The 17,345-nt window shown below is 38.7% G+C and overlaps 1 protein-coding gene and 1 long non-coding RNA gene across 3 annotated transcripts; one reads left to right on the top strand and one right to left on the bottom strand.

The window, feature by feature from the left end:
* Positions 1-3,034: 3,034 nt before the first annotated feature.
* LOC113022238 (uncharacterized) lies at positions 3,035-7,281 on the top strand. Of its 2 annotated transcripts, XR_003272407.1 has the most exons (7): positions 3,035-3,577; positions 5,072-5,203; positions 5,321-5,420; positions 5,539-5,598; positions 5,688-5,778; positions 5,944-6,101; positions 6,765-7,281. It is a non-coding gene; the product is annotated as an uncharacterized LOC113022238 (long non-coding RNA). The 2 variants fall into 2 exon arrangements; XR_003272406.1 differs by having other exon boundaries at positions 3,035-5,203.
* Positions 7,282-10,881: 3,600 nt separating this feature from the next.
* pde12 (phosphodiesterase 12) lies at positions 10,882-17,257 on the bottom strand. Its single transcript, XM_026167395.1, has 8 exons — positions 16,285-17,257; positions 15,519-15,946; positions 15,334-15,439; positions 14,506-14,650; positions 12,804-12,882; positions 12,579-12,701; positions 12,221-12,426; positions 10,882-11,473 (listed from the first exon to the last, which is right to left on the bottom strand). The coding sequence occupies exons 1-8, from the start codon at positions 16,854-16,856 to the stop codon at positions 11,354-11,356; spliced, it is 1,779 nt and encodes a 592-aa protein (XP_026023180.1). The 5' UTR covers positions 16,857-17,257; the 3' UTR covers positions 10,882-11,353.
* Between the last annotated feature and the right edge of the window lie 88 nt (positions 17,258-17,345).

Here is a 17,345-nt window from a genome sequence, read left to right as displayed (position 1 = left end):
ATGAGAATCCTTTGTACGATACCTAGAACGGGTAGTGCCAGTCAGATATTTGTAGCTGTGGGTGTTTGGACTTTTTAGAGCACGTTTAAGAAAGTTAATGTTCAATTTTAGAGAACGACTGGATGGCTCTAGTAACAGTATAATTTTAGAACCCACAGATCCGACAGCGAGTGGTTCCCGTTAATCATACAGTCGGAGAGCATTAAGCATTAGTTGAAGTGTTTGTGTATTTATTGATTTCTTCTAACTAATTGTGTATTTTATGTATATTTTGGTTTTATATTTTTACAAATGTTTAATATTTTTAATATTTTTATTAAGGTTTATAGATTGTGTTTTGTCTTGTTTTTTATGGACATAAAGTCTGGCAATAAAGATTTAATTGAATTGAAAGATCTATTTCATTTTTACCCCTCAACTGGAAAAAGGCTGATGGGGTGTTAGCATTACCCCACCATGCAGAACGGTGTTGATGACACCCAACTTTGTGAAAACGATGACTCAAGAAAAAGGAGATGTAGGATTTTCAAATGGATCTACTGAAAGTCTCTGACAATTTTGAAAATCTATTACCTCAACCTCAACCTGAAGGTGAAGGTCGAGGTTATAGATTTAGACTATATAGACTTTGTCGAGTTATTGTGTTTACAATGTTATTGTTGGTTTTGACAATCTGGGGAATGTTTTTAAAACATCCTCCCAACCATTTTTTTAATCTAAAGTGAACTTTCCCCTAACATCAGGAAAACCTTCTACACACAACGTTTAGAAAACGTTAGCTGAAGTGGGGTAGTGAACAATCCCCGAACGCTCCCTTGTTTGCTGGGATCTCACCTAGAATTAATACTGTAGGTGTATCTATTGAAAATCTCACATGAGATGTCAGTAACTTTGACCTCACGGTCAATCTTGTGAATGTGATGTTTGAGAAAGATTATTTTTTTAACCTGCTTTTTGTATCACTCAGCAGCTTTCACAATATGAAAGGGAGAGCTGTGAGTGGAGTCACTCTGAAGTGGAGAGCAGTCGGATGGAGAAGTCTTCCATAAAGGGGGGAATGATGACAGAAAGAAAACTGGCCTGTTAAATTTAAAGCCAGCTTTGCTTCTGTTCATAAAAACACTTTGGCTTGATGTTTTGTGTAAATGAAGCTGCTGTTTAGTGCAGTCTGACTCTGCTTCAACTTTCTGTTCATGCAAATGATGCTGCGAATAGTTCCTGCCTCAGTAAAAGGAAAAACAAATTTCCAAAAAAAAATTTCTTTGGCGCTTTGTTAGAAAGAAAGATTGCATATTCCTGATAACACGACACACGGGACTGCAGTTTATTCAGATAAAGGTACTTTGAACTGCTCCTGTTTCACATCTGTTTGCCACAGCAGATAGCTCCACACATTTTCTTTAGCAGATTTAACTTGTACTTCCCGACGCAACCCAAAAGGGATTTGTGTCTCGTCTTGGTGTCAGACTTGGGATTTCACTTGTTTAGATTGTTTAGATAGTTTAGATTCATGCAGGTATTATTGTTAAATCAATCTAAGAACACATCTTTATTATAAAGTTAATGTGGCCACTTGTCCTAAACCAGTCTGTCGTTAAGCTCGTATGCTTTAAGTAAATGTGGGAGGAAGGGTGGGAGTGGGACTCCTCCGTGCAGTTCTGAGCTTCAGACACTTCATAAACAACATTTAGTGAATTTTGCATTAATTTCTATAATTTGCCTTTATCTATGGAAAGATAAGATGCTCTATAACATGTAAGGACAGAATATCTTGCTACATCTATCAACAGTGACATCATCTCCACACATTTTGGTTTCCATCATCGTGTTACAAATTATTCTTAGTTTAATCGGTGCAAGATCTGAGGAATTTTTGGGGGGCTCTTTTAGATATTTCCTGGCAAAGTTTAATCTAGCCTTCCTGTTTTTTCGTTTATATCTTCTTGTAAACTTTCTGTATGAAGACAATTATACCTACTTCCCCAAGAGATTGAATGAGTGAACAGGCCTCTCTGGGCCATGATTTTACCCATAAATTGTCCAATTACTTTTGATCCTCTGAAAATGACTGAATTCAAAAGTGACTGATTTATGAAATTTGATCTTCAAAAACCAGTATTGTGATCAGCAGTGGCACGGGTTTCTTGTCATGATGAAACAAATGGGGAAAAAAGAAGGAGCTCCAATATTAGGACTTTTATTTATTTGTTCAAAAAGACAAAGAAAAGGTTTGGTTACTAAACAAACAACAATGTGTTTAGAGGCATTGTTTAGGGGAATTTAGCATCCAGAACAAACTTCAGCTGATTACTGAAACGTATCTTCAAACACTGTAGATGCGTGATATTTGTGCAGAAGGTTTTCAACATGAGCCCAGATCTTACCGAAACATGTTTGAGTTTTACTGAGGAATTCATCACTGGTGTGAAAACAAAATACACTGTAAAAAATGTCAGTAAAATATACAGCAAAACACCGTCAAATTCCAACGGTAATGGAGCGTAAAATCTAAAACTTCCTTTTACTGTATTAAATAGATTGAATAACCGTTAATTGTGAGACTGGATAAAACTTTGTTTTTTACTGTAATAAAATGTTGAAATTATAAATATTTTCTGTGAAAACAAATAAATATGCATACATTTTACAATTACATATTGTAATGTTGAAAATTTCTGAAAAACTTAGATTTTACGGTATTATTTGAGTAAAACTACATCTTTTGGGGTTGTGCACATTGGAATTCACAGTATAAAGCTGTAGATTTTTAAGCAAACAAAAACATTCATTTTTACAGAAACAAGATGTTAAAAAATAGGGTCCACCGTAATAATACAACCAGTACATACCATTAAAAAAAAGCAAATATCAGCAGTGAAAGACAATAAAACTGATAGTATTTTTTTATTTTAAAATTCAGATACTGATATACAGATTAAAAGTTAGGCCTGCAGTATATCATTGTTAACCTTCTGATAAAAAAATCAACAGCAAAAGAAGATGTTAAAAATAAAGTTTATGGTTGTGAATAAAATTGATTTCAATAATCTTTTTTAATTATTATTTTAAAACAACTTTATGTTGTTGTGTTTCACGCCATATTATCAGACCACCTTAAGTGGGTCGGCCTTAAATTTTGAATTTGTGTGATCGCTGTTGATTGGTAGCTAAACTGCTGGTAAACTGTGTACAGACGTTTTACGTTCGAATTGCAGAGAAAAAAAATCTGGTAGCAACATTGTGCAGTATGAGCGAACCATTTCACCAAAAAAAGGGGAAGCAAGGTAAGACGTGGCTGCAGCGGTCTGCAGACGTGACTTCTGATCAAATTCGAACCTCCTAAAGAAACAAAGAGCGACGTTACATTGCGGGATGACGTCACCTGAAAATGACCAATAGCGCGGCGCGCTGCTGAGCTGTGTGCCAACCGCTCTTTTTTTCATGCAGGAGACTCAAGTTGGCTTCGCTAACGGACACAGTTTTGAACTCGTATATTAGCGCCATTTATTGCTGCTTGGACCACAGCATCTTCGGAATTTGTAGACATCCTGGCAGCTTACAATTAGTTCGAGGTGAGGTGAGTACATGCAACTTCAAGTTATCTCTGTTATAAAAATCCACCAGCCCAGCGTTTATAGATAATTTTAGCAGTTCGTTTTTTATGAGTGAGGTTGTGAATTTAGTTAGCATTTGTGAGTTGAGTTAGCATTACTGTTGCGAGGGAAGCATTGCTCTGGATTAGTTTCTGTATTTGGCGTGCTTAATTCGCTAGGGAGGAATTACCAAAGTACATGGAGTTATGTTAACGTGTAATTTCTGTGGTAAGGTAGTTCAGTCATCAAGGGGCTACGTGCTTCATTGTAAACTGCATCGGAATGAGCCACGTTGTTTCTTTCGGTGTATTGAAGCAGGCTGCAAGCAGACATACACCAGGTATGGCGCGTTTAAGGCTCATTTTTACCGAAGACACTCTGCCCCCACCCATGTCACTGGTGTGGCGGTGGTTTCTTCGTTTACATGTGCAATGGCGATGTGTGAACGTCAGTGTCAGAACTCTAAAGAGTTAATAGCTCATCTGAAGAGCCATATTGTAGAAGGACACGTGGTCACTTGTCCAGTAAGAGGATGCACAAATACCTTTAGAGTTAAATCATCTTTTACTGCTCACATGTCACGTAAACACAGAGTTTTCAGACAGCAGCATTGGTGATTTATATAGAGAGTCTGCATGTCAATCATCATCTGTTCCAACCACATCAGATGACTTTGTACCCTTGATTTCCGAGCCTGCTGCACAGTCTATTACACATGAAGATAACATGGAAATGCCCCCTGAATTCTGTGATCTTTTTCTGAGAAACGTTTCACTATTCTACTTAAAATTGCAGGGTCAGTTTCTACTGCCTGCTTCAACCATACAGAACATTGTAGAGGAAATGCAGAACATGCATGAGTTGGGACAGACATACAGTTTGGGTAAACTTGCATCACTGTTAAAAGATGACACATCATTATCAGAGGAGGACATCAACAAAGTCTGTGAGTCTGTCAAAAGCTATGATCTTTTTTCTGCATGTCATACCGGGCCATTGAGGACAGTGCACTCCAGAGCTCAGATCTTTAAAAAAGCCTTCAACTATGCGGAACCAAAGAAAATATTTTTAGGGAGAGATGAAAACAGAAAAGATAGGTTTGCCTATTATGTGCCTTTAAGAGAGACTTTGAGATGTCTGCTAGAGTCTGATCTGTGGCAGAAATCAGAAGAGCCCTCTACTGAGCCTCCTGCTGATGTTCTGTGTGACATAAGTGATAGTAAGCTGTTTTAAATAAAATGATTTTTTTGGTCAAAACCCATTGACTTAATTGATTTCTATCCATTAACATCTTACATGAAGTATGGGTACCAAATGGTTCCACTGAAACACAGTGTGCTGTCACAATAATGGTGCTGTTAGTTTGGTACTTACGAAACACTGTATAAAAGTGTAGTATCAAGCAAGATCAGCTTCATATTTTAAGACCAAAGGTACCACTTGGTGTAAATTGACCTTTATTCACATTCTTTTATCAGACATCTTGGAAATGGGGGGCAGCATAAGGAGTTCCATTACTAAGGTGCTGCCGGACCTGTCTGCCTCAATCCTTGAAATTGTACTGGAGGCACTACAATCATTAGGAGTGGAGACATCTGAGAAACAAACCAGTAAGTATTATGATTTCATTGCACAATAGCCATGAAGGACTTTCTGTTTTTTCTATTATGCTTTGGCCAAGGTCCAAAAAGTACAATTAATCTATTGTTTGTGATATTGTTTTACAGCACCAAATATGGAAATTTCAAGCCAGGCCAGCATATCGTCTCCATCTGTTTTAAGGTTTAAGGGTGGTGGCACAGCTAAGACCCAAGAGTCTCTTTCAAGGTTAGTAAAGTAAACAGATTCAAGAAGATATTTTACACATTTCTTTGTCGTCTGTCTCTAAATCTTATTTTGTCTTTATTATGATTAAAAAGGTTTGTTTTGTTCCTGCCCTTTTCAGACACTGAATTTGAGCAGAAACCATAAGGATACTCAAAGGACCTGTGACTCTCAGGAAATGGTGAGATTTCAGGTCATAATCTTTTTTTTTCCATTAAATTAATTTTCCTTTTTCCCTTTACAATATTGCTGTTTTGTTTTTGTAAACAGCATCAAATGAGAGAGACAGATGAAACAGTTTCAAGACAATGGCAGGAAAAAAATGCTGAAGATTGAAACAAACCTTGGCTGGAAATATTTGGTATGTGTTTTACCGTAAATCAAATTGTTGAAAAACATTCAGCTAGACTGTAACACAGGGAAACTTGATTTGCACTTATTTTGTTACTTTAATTTCTTGTCTCATTATTTTTGTCAGTTATTATTGTTTATGGTGTATGCCCTTCTTGTTTCCTTCTGAATGCAGAAGGTATCTAGCCAGTCCACAATGAAAGCTTCGTTGCACCCAATGAGTCTTCTGGCAGAAATGATGGCGGCTGTATTCTTTGGTTTCCCTAAACATCACACCCTGCCTGTTTATACGAGGCTCTTCAATTGAGTCTGCACCCAAAGATTCAATAAGAGGTAAGCAGTGGTATTATTCAAGTTTTGCTAAAGAAAGATGGACAGGAGACACTAATCTTAATCAGCCGAGCTCAGGTTCATGTCCAGGTGAGCAGTTTCATACGCTATAAAATGTAGATTGAATGATAGGTCTCATCACCATGCATTCAGCCATTAACTTCAAGTTCTATGATAAATCAATACGAAACTTAAATACGTTTTCCAACAAATTATGATTGTGATTAGGGCTGCGTTGTCTATGTATAACTTTTACATAAGTAGATTTAAAGTATAACTATTGCCAAAACGCAACCTGGGCTGTTTTTTTTTTTTTTTGTTTTTTTTTACTGTATCGATTTTGATGTGCTCAAATTTATGCCCCGGCCCCCTAGTATTCCCATTCACTGGCTATTGACCACAAAACAAAATCACGGTCAATCTCAAAAACGGCTTGTTTGTCGTAATTATGCTTTTAGATATATGTTTGTCTCGTTTACAGTAAAAAAAAAAAAACTGAAAAAAACAGCCCAGGTTGCATTTTGACAATAGCTATCCTTTAAGAACTGTATATTTTACACTTAAGAAATCATTTATCATTAGATCTGGTTTTGGCAGCACGTTTTGTTCATTTCTGTGCATTTTGCTCAAGCACTGATCAAACTTTGTCCATTTTTTTTGCTGCAGAGGGGATCCTGCCAGTCCAAAGTGAACTCCTGATGGACATTGAAGTACTCCTGCAGAGCTTGTATCTTCAACACCATGCGCATTAGAAACTCCACCGAGTCCTTTCCTTCACCAAGGCAGGACCCAGTGACTCATTACTGTTGATAGGTCAGGGGCAGGTAATATTTTGTTTCATGTTTATTCATTCCTCCATGGATTACCAGCCATATATATGGACACATGCTGTATTCTCAAGATCTATGCTGTTTTGTAGGAATAGAGAAAATAATATGTTTAGTCTGTTTTCAAATGGTATGTCAAATTTTCTCATTGTTTATCAGTAATATTCTCTACCTTGGTTGTATATGAGCATCTTTAGATTTTTCTATATTTAGCGGTTGCAAATGTAAAATGTACGGTAAACCATTTATGTTCCTCATATTGTACTGTATTTTTAGCGGTAAAATACCGGCAGCTGTGGTTGCCAGGAATTTACCGTAAAATGTATCTGGTCAAAATAAAATGCTGTAATTTGTTATACAATTTCACTGTGTTTTTTACTGTCAAAGGTATTAATAAGGTTTAACATATTTCTGTTATTTTTACAGTTATTTACAATAATAGGGTCTATCCTATTACTGTTAAATTAACAACAAATTACTGTAAATATTATTATATTATTACTTTTTTTTTACTGCAAATATCCGTAAAAAGCTATGGAAAGTTGCATTTTTTACATTAAATTGCTGTATAATTGACAAATATATTTGGTTTTTTCTATCATGATTTTGGTAAAATAATACGTTGTCTACCTTAAAAATTAGGGTTACAAAACCAGTATACCGTATTGTCTTTTACAGATTCCACATTTTTTACACGGTATATTCCTGGCAACCACAGCTGCCGGTATTTTACCGTAAATTTGACAGATTTTTTTTTTACAGTGTATGTTCTGGAAATACTACAAATCACATTATTTTATGCTATGGTGGATACATCACAAGTAATTTGAGGTTAAGGCTCTTGCCCAAGGATACTTTGACAGATTCACAGAAGTCAAGGACTGAACCTCCCACCTTCTAACTGGCAGATGACCTGCTCTATCAGCTGAGCCACAACTGCTCTATAAGACGGCCAGGATGCACACAGTGAAGCGTCTGATGGTAAAATGTTAAAACATTTAACTTAATCTTTCTAATGCCTTTTAAATGTTTCCTTTAACTGATTCATCAGTCATATCTTTTGTTTTAGGTCATTCTTTGGTTCAATCAAATAATGAAAATAAAAATTATATAACTTCGGTAATTCAGTGACATGATTTTGTGACATATTTTTCTAAAATCAAGCAGATTAGCTTCACTCTTGTGCAGTATCATTAAAAACAATGACTGAAATAAATAAAACTTCTTGAAATTTTAAGAAAAAAACACTGCAGTTGGAAATAAATGTAGATAAACACAAGATAAAACACTCATTTAAAATCATTTCTATTACTTTAAGCCTGAAGTTTGAATTTTTAGCAGTTTTAAACAAACCTGGTTAATGTTGTTTCCATAAAGGAGTCTCTGTGACACATTTTGCATAAACTGATCAACACACCCATAACATTTCTCAGAAACAGGAACATGGAGCAGGAGTGGGATTTCCCTGCATTTTTATTATTATAAAGGCTGAGTTTTCTTTCACAGTTCACAGAGCAGCATCATGACTCTAAAGATCCTGCTGGGTGTCTTCTGTCTCTCAGGTCAGTCATTTTTGGCAGTGCTTATCACTCTGATATGTTACATCCAGGTTGCATGTTCAGAGATGTTGATCAATCATTTTTCCTCACAGGGTGTCTCATCTTCTCCAGATGCCGTCAGTACTACTTTGTTAATAAGTCCTTAGATTGGGGTGCGGCTCTGAGTTACTGTAGAGTGAACTACACAGACCTGGCCAACTTCGAAAACGCTACAGAAATGAAACAATTTAACAAAACAGTTTCATCTGCTGGTTACAACTCTGAGGTCTGGATTGGTGCTTACCTAAGTTTATATTGGAGACATGTATCCCAGATCAATGATGATTTCTGGAAATGGGAAAATCAAACTAAAAATGAACCCTTCTCAGTTTACTATTTTTGTACAAAAGCTTTAGTGAATTCACCATACTGGTACTGGTCTTGGTATGATATCAACTGCTCACTGGAATACCCATTCATCTGTTACAATGGTAAGAAAATACCAAAGCATTTTCTTTTCTCATTAAGATTGTTTTGATTATTTTCATTCACAGGAAAATCAACATGACTTATTTAACCACAATTTCTAATTGCAGGAACTTACCAGAGTCCTGAATTTGTTTTTGTGAATAAAAGCATGGACTGGTTCAGAGCTCTCCGGTACTGCAGGGAGAACTTCACAGACCTGGTTGACAGTTCACTTTCTGTCAGTGATACGCAGAGGCTGGTGTCATATGGGACTGAAATATGGATCGGCCGCATTGCACATCCTCAAATTTTCTGGGTCGATGGCAAAGACTCCTCATTCAGATACTGGGATGAATCAGGAAAAATATTTGGCATTTCAAATGCCATGTGTGGGGTTGCAGATATGCAGAGATCAGGAAAATGGAGGTTACTGCCCTATTATACACAACGACCATTTGTCTGCTATGACAACCTGCCAGCTCCTCAACCTGCAACCACAGAAGCTCCCAAAAAAGAAATTGTTTACAGAAAAGGTATAAAGTTACAGTTTTGATATCACAAAAATATAATAACTGAAAACTCCCCATGACACCTTTTGTCCTCTCTGTCTCAGTAATAAAAATCAGGTTGAAGCTGGAGGACTCCTCTGTGAATCTGAATGACACCGCTGCCAAAGCAACACTCCTGAAAGAGGCAAGTCTGCCTTAAAACTTCACCTCATCACCTTTGCACTTTAGTGTAGGTGCTGTGAGTTTCACCCAGCTCTTTAATTTTATGTGATTGCCTGTCCTCATCTCTTCTTCACAGCATCTATGAGCAAGCTGCTGCGTGAAAATTAAGGCTGTAAATTTGAATTTTTGAATGTTGAGAAATGTTCATAAAATTATGACATCTAAAAATGAAAAAAAAAACCCTTTTATAAATGACAAAAATAATTTCCATACTTTTCTCTGAAACGTTTAATATGATTTTACTGTATATGATTTTAATATGTAAAATATGTATTTTACAAATATGATTTTACTGTATACATTAATCGGCCCAATTCAAATGCAAAGGTATGAATTAATGTCAGAAAATAAATTTATTGATGTTTTGTTTTTCTAAAACAGGCTTTTGTTTGTTTTTAGTCTCTGTTTAAACATGTGTGTAATGTTTGGATCTCTCAGCTCCAGGACAGACTGAAGGAGAAAGGAGTGAGTGGAATCACTGTGAAGTGGAGAGAGCAGCCTGATGGAGCCGTCTTCCATAAAGACAGGAAAGTACTCACAAAGAAGAAAACTGAGCTGTGAATTTTGAAACCAACATTGCTGCGACTTCTCTGAAACTCAGATGTTTAGTGTACATGAAGCTGCTGTACATATTGTGGTTTTGCTCTGTATTTGTTTATGCAAATTATACCGTTGACATTTGTCACCTTGGTGAAATGAAAATAATCAGATATAATTTTTATTATTGTTTCATCAGAGTGTTTTGTTTTGGACTAAAAGATCCTTTCATGGTTTTAATACTCCTGATGACGTCCTGTGTGGGACTATGGTTAAAACTGTAGATTTTTGTTCTGTCTGCTTGAGAGAATTCTGCTTTTGTATGAGATTTATTGTTTTTGACAAAAAGTGGGTTTTTTTAAATCCATGAGACATAATGACAGTTAATGAACTGGATCAAGTGGCAGTGGAGGTGCGCAGAGAGAGGCTGAGGACAATACAGAAAACAACAGTGAAAATAATTTAAAATAAAACAAAAATATAATTTGTTAAGATTGTCACATTTTTACCCGTTTTTGTAAATAAAGCTGTAAGTTAAATTAAGAAGGTAAAATTTGGACTAAATTAAATTAAAGTTATATTTCGAGGATATTGTCACAATAGTGAGCAAATCATTTAAGCATCACAGGATGTTCACCTCCTTTTAATGATGTCTGTAAGTATATGACAATAAGCCAACAAGTGAGAGTCAGCGCTGTAGACTTTATTTAAAAACTGAAAGGCCCACTGAGCAGTACACTTGGCAACAATGATAATAAATACTTATCTTAAAAGGTCAATATTTATCTATTAACCCAGAAATAAAGTGAATAACCTCAGAGTGATCATTAATCATCAAACTGTTGTGATGCAGTAATGTGAGTTTGTTTTTTGAGTATTTAATCAATCCCCTTCTTAAATCCCTTCTCAAAATCTGCAATTACTTACTTTTCTCATTCCAACACTGAATATAAGTGATGAAAATAATTTATTGTCTAATAAGGACTGTGAATAATTTCACATGAACTTTCACTGTGTTGTGGTTTTGTGGTTCAAGTTCTTCTGTCTGATCCTTTGAGCTTCTGCTGACTTTGGTTCTTCTTGGTAAACCTGCAGGGACACAGTTTAAATCTCACACTGTGTTTTTAAGCATCTCTGTCCATCATGGTTGGAGGTCAGGGGTTCCACCGGAGGTCACAAACCAAAGCGATGTGGTCAGAGGGGTGAGCCACGCTGGGCAGAGCCTCATAGGTGGTGACCTCCTCGAGGCTGGGCAGAGGGATCACCTGCTCCACCTGCACACACACCATATATGTGTTACATCAGTTATTCACACAAAGAACACCTGACTCCATTTTTACCTTAGCGTCATTTTTTTTTTAAATAACCAATCTCCATTGAGTTTGTTTTCTGTTCCTCATCTTTGACTTAGTGAAAATCTGAGAAATCTGTCATTCTTCACCCGTTTTACAAACTCTTTTCTGATTTACTTCAAACTTAGCAAGTGGCTCGCTCAAGATCTCAATAATTAAAAAGACTGATTTCATGCAAAGACATGCAGCTTGTGGGGATAGGTTAATTGGATAATCCAAATTGCCACTAGGTGTGAATGTGCAAGTGAATGTGAGTGTGAATGGTTGTCTGTCCCTATGTGTTAGCCCTGCGACAGACTGGCGACCTGTCCAGCTGGGATAGGCTCCAGCGCCCCCCGCGACCCTGAAAAGGATAAGCGGAAGTGAATGGATGGATGGATGATTTCATTTGGTTGAGTGGTACGCATAGTTTGGCTAAAAGATGTTCTAAGTAAAGTAAGTAAGTAAAGCTGATTTATTAAGGGCTTTTTGTAGACAGTCACAAACCTGTGCACAAAAGAGAGTAAAATAAATATGAAAATTAAATAACATAACAGCCAACAAAAAGACAAAAAAAGACAATGAAATAAAAAATAGTTTAAAATAAATAAATAGTAATTCACTAACATTCCCATAAGAGAGCTTGTTAAAACAAAAATGTGTCTCTCCTATATCCTCTGCCATCAGTACCTGCATGCAGTCTGGCTGTATAAAGATGTAATCCAGGCAGCCTTGAAACCCTCTCACATAGTTGGTGTAGGCCGGCAATCCGCAGGCGCTCAGCAGAGGGGGGATGTCAGAGAGCAGCTCCATGCTGCAGGACTCCTCCGGCCCCGAGCTGCTCCAGTCTGCATGCTGCGGAGGAACCACAGCCTCACTGAGCAGCTGAAACACACCTGAGAGGGGACGAGATCAAGAAACAAACCAACCTGATAAAGACTGTGTTAAAAAAGAACTCCAAACATGGTGAAGTTGAACTTTGACCTGAGGGTCATTATGTTTTTGTAAACAGTCTCAGATTCAGCTGTAGGTACTATTCTGGAGTTACCTGCATTTGGGGTGGAGTTAAAGTCTCCACAAAATACCAGCGGGGCTCCAGGTGCGACCTCGCTGATCACATGACTCAGGTGTTTCAAAGCCACGCCCATCTGGACTAAGCGAACATTCCCCCCTTCAAAGGAAATGAATTCAATTCTCAGAAGTCTGTACTGACAATCTCTGCTGGTTAAAATGAGCAACTCAGGTGTTCCTGGAAGTAAACAGGACATTTTACCTTTCGGGTGCCAGTACAGGTGAGTGTTGGCCACACAGACCTTCCTGCCGGGTTTATTCAGGTCCTCGAGGAAAGTGACCTGCAGGGAAACAAACAATTCAGTGATTAGACAAACATTTCTTTTCATGACTGAATAAATTGCTGATTTTTAACTGTAGTGGGCATTTCTTTCACATATTTAAGAATCAAATTCCAGGACAAATCTCAAACAGACAACAGCCAACAATCAAACTTTAGCAAAACATCCACGGACAGCAAATTCTGATTCATCTGCAGCAGCTGTACTCTCTCTTTCCTTTCTCTCCGTTTGCTGTGTGAGCAAACAGCGACTTCAAGAGTGACTAAGAGCAGAGATGAGCTCCTGTTGTCTGTAACTCTCCCTGATTTATCATTTTACATGTAAATATAGCTGATTTGAGTACACCTTCACACACATACACAAGACAGGTAAGGTGAAATGTTGATGACAATATGTGATGTTACCCTAAGTGTAATTAAAGTTTTCCAAGAAGTATTACACTGAACATAACGAGCCGGTGTTTGTGCTAAAATGTTTCTTAAAGTCTGCAAACATAGTGTTGTGCAGAAGTCCTGAACCTCCTTAATTTTTTATATTTTGCTAGGAAAATGACAAATTGGTGCAGTGATGTATTGATACATGGAAATACAGTTAATTTAAAAAAAAGTTTGTACAGTTTTAACAATCTTGAAAGTCAGCGTTTGGTATGGCCACCTGTATTCTTCAAAACAGCCTGAACAAGTATTCCTGTAATTTCTTTTGGAATAGCTCTCCAGACTTCTTGAAGGACATTCAAAGGGATTCTTTGGATGTTGGCTGTCTTTTCTAGTGTTCTCTGTCAAGATGATCCCACACTGCTTCAATAATGTTGAGGTCTAGGATCTGAGGATGCCAATCCATGAGCGACAATGCTCCAATGGGAATTTTTCTATCAAGGTACTTTTACTGCATTAGCAGTGTGTTTGGGATCATTATTAAACTGAAAAATTAAACTGTTAGTAATTGAATGCTTTCCAGACAGTATTGAACGCTGGATCAAATCCGATAGTACTTTTCTGTGCGCATGTTTCCATGAATTTTTACAAAATCCCCAACACTGAAATGTCTCCATCATATTTTACAAATGGCTGTAGATACTGTGTTGTACCTCTCTGCTGAACACCTCCATACATTTTTTCCATTTCTTAAATACGTGACTTTCATTTACTGTAGACAGATTTTTAGACCTATCACTTCTTCTTTACTCCACTTGTCCAGTTTTATGAACCACACACTGCACACCACATGGAGACATGCCAAGTTTTGAGCTAATGGACACTTTCAGAATCACCTTGTTCATGCAAAAATAGTATTTTTTGTCTGTCAAACAGTGTTATTGTCATAAATTTCACTGACTAAAGAACTGTGAAGAAATTAATTTTTTGTGACAGTGGGTGTGTCTGCTGGTAACAAAAATTAGCTACGGTATTTTAATGTATTTCTTTGACGCATTTTTCATGCTTGAAATGTCTTAAAACTACTTAAAAATTACAAGAAAGTCAAAATGTTGTGAGTGCAGTAGGTCTGAAAGACCTCCAGACTGCTGACCCGATATTTGGATGGGAGCAATAACAAAATGTCGCATCACTCCTTCCCAAAGCTAAAATATAACAGTTAATCAGCCTTGATGGTGAGCAGCAGTACCTGCAGCGAGGTGGACCTCTGCAGGATCTTATTCTTCAGGGCACCGTTAGCAGAAACCTTCTCCAGAAGCTCAGCGTGCATGGCGTCAGAGGACAACGCCTCACTCAGCATGATGTCGTGACTGCTCAAGAGTCGAAACTTTGACCTACAGCACAATAGGATTCACTTCAATATCATAATCATCATCCATCCACTTTTTCCGCTTATCCAATTCAGGGTCACATGGGGCTGAAGCCTATTCCAGATGTCATAGGACTAGAGGTGGGGTAAAGTCTGGACTGTTGACCAGTTGCAGGGCTCATAATCATGTGATATTGCCATTAGGGCTGCACATAAATAAAGAGGCCTTTCTGTTATACTTCAGATATTCAATACTTTCTTCACAATCACTTATTTGTAGGTGCTCGCTACTCTATCAACACTGACTGTCACGTAAGACACACAATATACTAAAGTGCATTAAACAAAATTTATTTCATGTACTAAAACCTTTTTATTTCTGGCCTGTTTACAGACTGTAATGTATCTTAAAAAAACTGAGACTTTATCCAACTCTCTTCATTATCTTTAACAGCCTGTGGAGTGAAGCTGGGTTTGGCTTTTTACTCAAAAATCTAAAAAAAATGCGCTGCTTATGCTCGCTTCTAAGCGCATTAATGCCTCTCTCTTCTGCTCCAGGCATCAATAGTGAGCAACACTATCTAACATCCACTAATTATTAACTTCAACCAAACAAACACAGATGTGGCTCTGCATATTATTTTGCCAGTGATAAAGTTATCAAGCAAGTTAAGGTTAATCCAGCTTCTGGCTGGTGATTGGCCTAACCTGCGGTAGAAGGTAGCGAGTCCTTCATGCTGCTTCTCTTTGACCTTGAAAACACCGTTCAGACCAAAGGCATCCAGCGCTGGAGTCAGACTGTCCACATACACTCCTGCAGAGGTCAGCGAGCACAACTAATGTCAAAGATTTTTTTAAATCATCAGTATTTTTGTGTTTTTATCAGTGATTACCTTTATCGACCTCCTGCAGACAGATAATGTCGCAGTTGTACCCAGCAAGCTCCTTTTTGATCAGGTTCTGTCTGTAGTCCAGCTGCAGGGCGTAGGGGGCGCAGTACGGGTACAGCACCGTCTTGGAAAGGTCCGTTTGGGCGTAGATGTCGGCGAGGATGTTGTACGACACCACTCTCACAGTCGGCCAGTCCGTGACTTTGGCTGTGAAAGCATGACGGTTGTCAAACAAGCACACACCTGGTCCAGCCTCCACAGCTCCCACAGAAACCAGCTCCTTGGCCAGGCCACCACGGCTTCCATCTTTGGGTGTGCAGCTCAGTTTGAGCCTGAAGCTGATGTCCTGATTGGATGGGATGTAAACTCTCTCACATCCAACCTGAGTCCAACCACTGTCCTGATCTGAAGCTTTACCAGGAGCTTCAGACCTGGAACAAGAGCAAAGAGAAGTAGATTGCAGGATGTCAAATCAATTTGATTATTAATGTGCCCAAACAATCACCTGATTTATAACAAAATCAGAAAAGGCAGCTGTACAGTTCTACACCCAGGGTGTTAAAAATACTTCAGTTTAAAGGTTTGTTTACCCTTTGGCAAACTTATCGATGTTTTTGTGTCAATAAAACAGCTTGGTAGAGATGAGCAGACCTTCCTCAGACCCAACACTCGCCTGATAAGACCGTGTAAGGCATGCAGTTCTTGAAACAGCTGGATTGCACCACACAATCTCTGCTTCACATTTACACCTTCTTTTCTGGGTATTTACCTCGTGTGTGGGCAGTTTTCTCTGAACCAGGTGAACTCGCAGTCCTGGACGTTCCCAAACTCCACCTCCAGTTTGGGGCAGACGGGGAAGCCGGCCAACAAGGACACCGGTAGCTCCGCGGTGGTGAAGGTGGGCGCGTTCCTCTGCACTGAATATTTAACATCTCCCACCTGCAGCACGGAGCCGTCCTGCCAAGCCTCCGCGTTCAGCACCGTCTCCGGCACCTCTTCCCCATCGTAGAACAGCTTCACCACGGTGGGCTCCGCAGCTTCATCCAGCTGCTCCTGACCCCGGTTCTTCTTGGATTTCTTTGCTTTTGATTGGTTCTTGGCTATCCCGTTGGAGATGCGGGCCAGGACCTTGCCCAGCGGCTCGTCCTGGTTCCGGAGCATGTGCTTGTGGCTGCCCTGCAGACAGAAGGAGATGGTCAGCTTGGGCTCCCCGGGGAGGCACCTCACCACGGCCGCTTCCATCCTGCAGAGGCGGCGGAGGGCTCCGGAGAAAGTCCGTGGGGAGAAAGCGGGTAGTCGGCGGGTGAAGAGCGTTAGAGCAGTGGAGAGGTGGTTCAACATGAAGGCCCCGTCGGCAAGAACAGGAGAGCAGGGCTGAACGGGAGAGTACCTGGACAGGTAACGTTAACGGTTACCAGCAGGTAGAGCTGTCAGTAACTACACCGGTTAGCCCGATGCTAATCAGCTGGAAACCAACCCCAACAGGAAACCGTTAAAATTACGTGTTTATTCAGGTCCGGCTCTGTAGATTAAAACTAAACATGACACGTGGTTTTTAGATAAAGCTGCTGGTTCAGATACGAGTTTCAATATTTACAATTCATCTGTAAGTTCAGTAACAGGCAGCACTTTCCTCATCTGAGCGTGAGATTCTTCTTCTTTGGCTGGATGTTTCGTCTCACAGGCTTCAGAGCGCCCCCACTGGACAGAATCAGAATTACTTCAGTGCAGAGACTCGTTTACTTTACTGTGATTGTGATACTCCTGCTACACCTATAAGAAACATAAGCTATATATTTTTAAGGTCATATAACTTTCTAACTAACTTTC

This window comes from Astatotilapia calliptera, chromosome 5, assembly GCF_900246225.1.
Source record: "Astatotilapia calliptera chromosome 5, fAstCal1.2, whole genome shotgun sequence".
Taxonomy (NCBI): Eukaryota; Metazoa; Chordata; class Actinopteri; order Cichliformes; family Cichlidae; genus Astatotilapia; species Astatotilapia calliptera.
The sequence above is the reverse complement of the archived record's forward strand: the minus strand, read 5'-3'. Positions and strand labels throughout refer to the sequence as shown.

What these genes read in the sequence shown, in the direction of transcription:
- pde12 (XM_026167395.1), bottom strand. Translation starts at nt 16,856, where the DNA reads ATGTTGAACCACCTCTCCACTGCTCTAACGCTCTTCACCCGCCGACTA. An exon ending in CTCGCTACCTTCTACCGCAG is followed by an intron (nt 14,651 to 15,333) that starts GTTAGGCCAATC and finishes ATTGTGCTGTAG; the next exon opens with GTCAAAGTTTCGACTCTTGA. An exon ending in AGAGGTCCACCTCGCTGCAG is followed by an intron (nt 12,883 to 14,505) that starts GTACTGCTGCTC and finishes GTTTCCCTGCAG; the next exon opens with GTCACTTTCCTCGAGGACCT.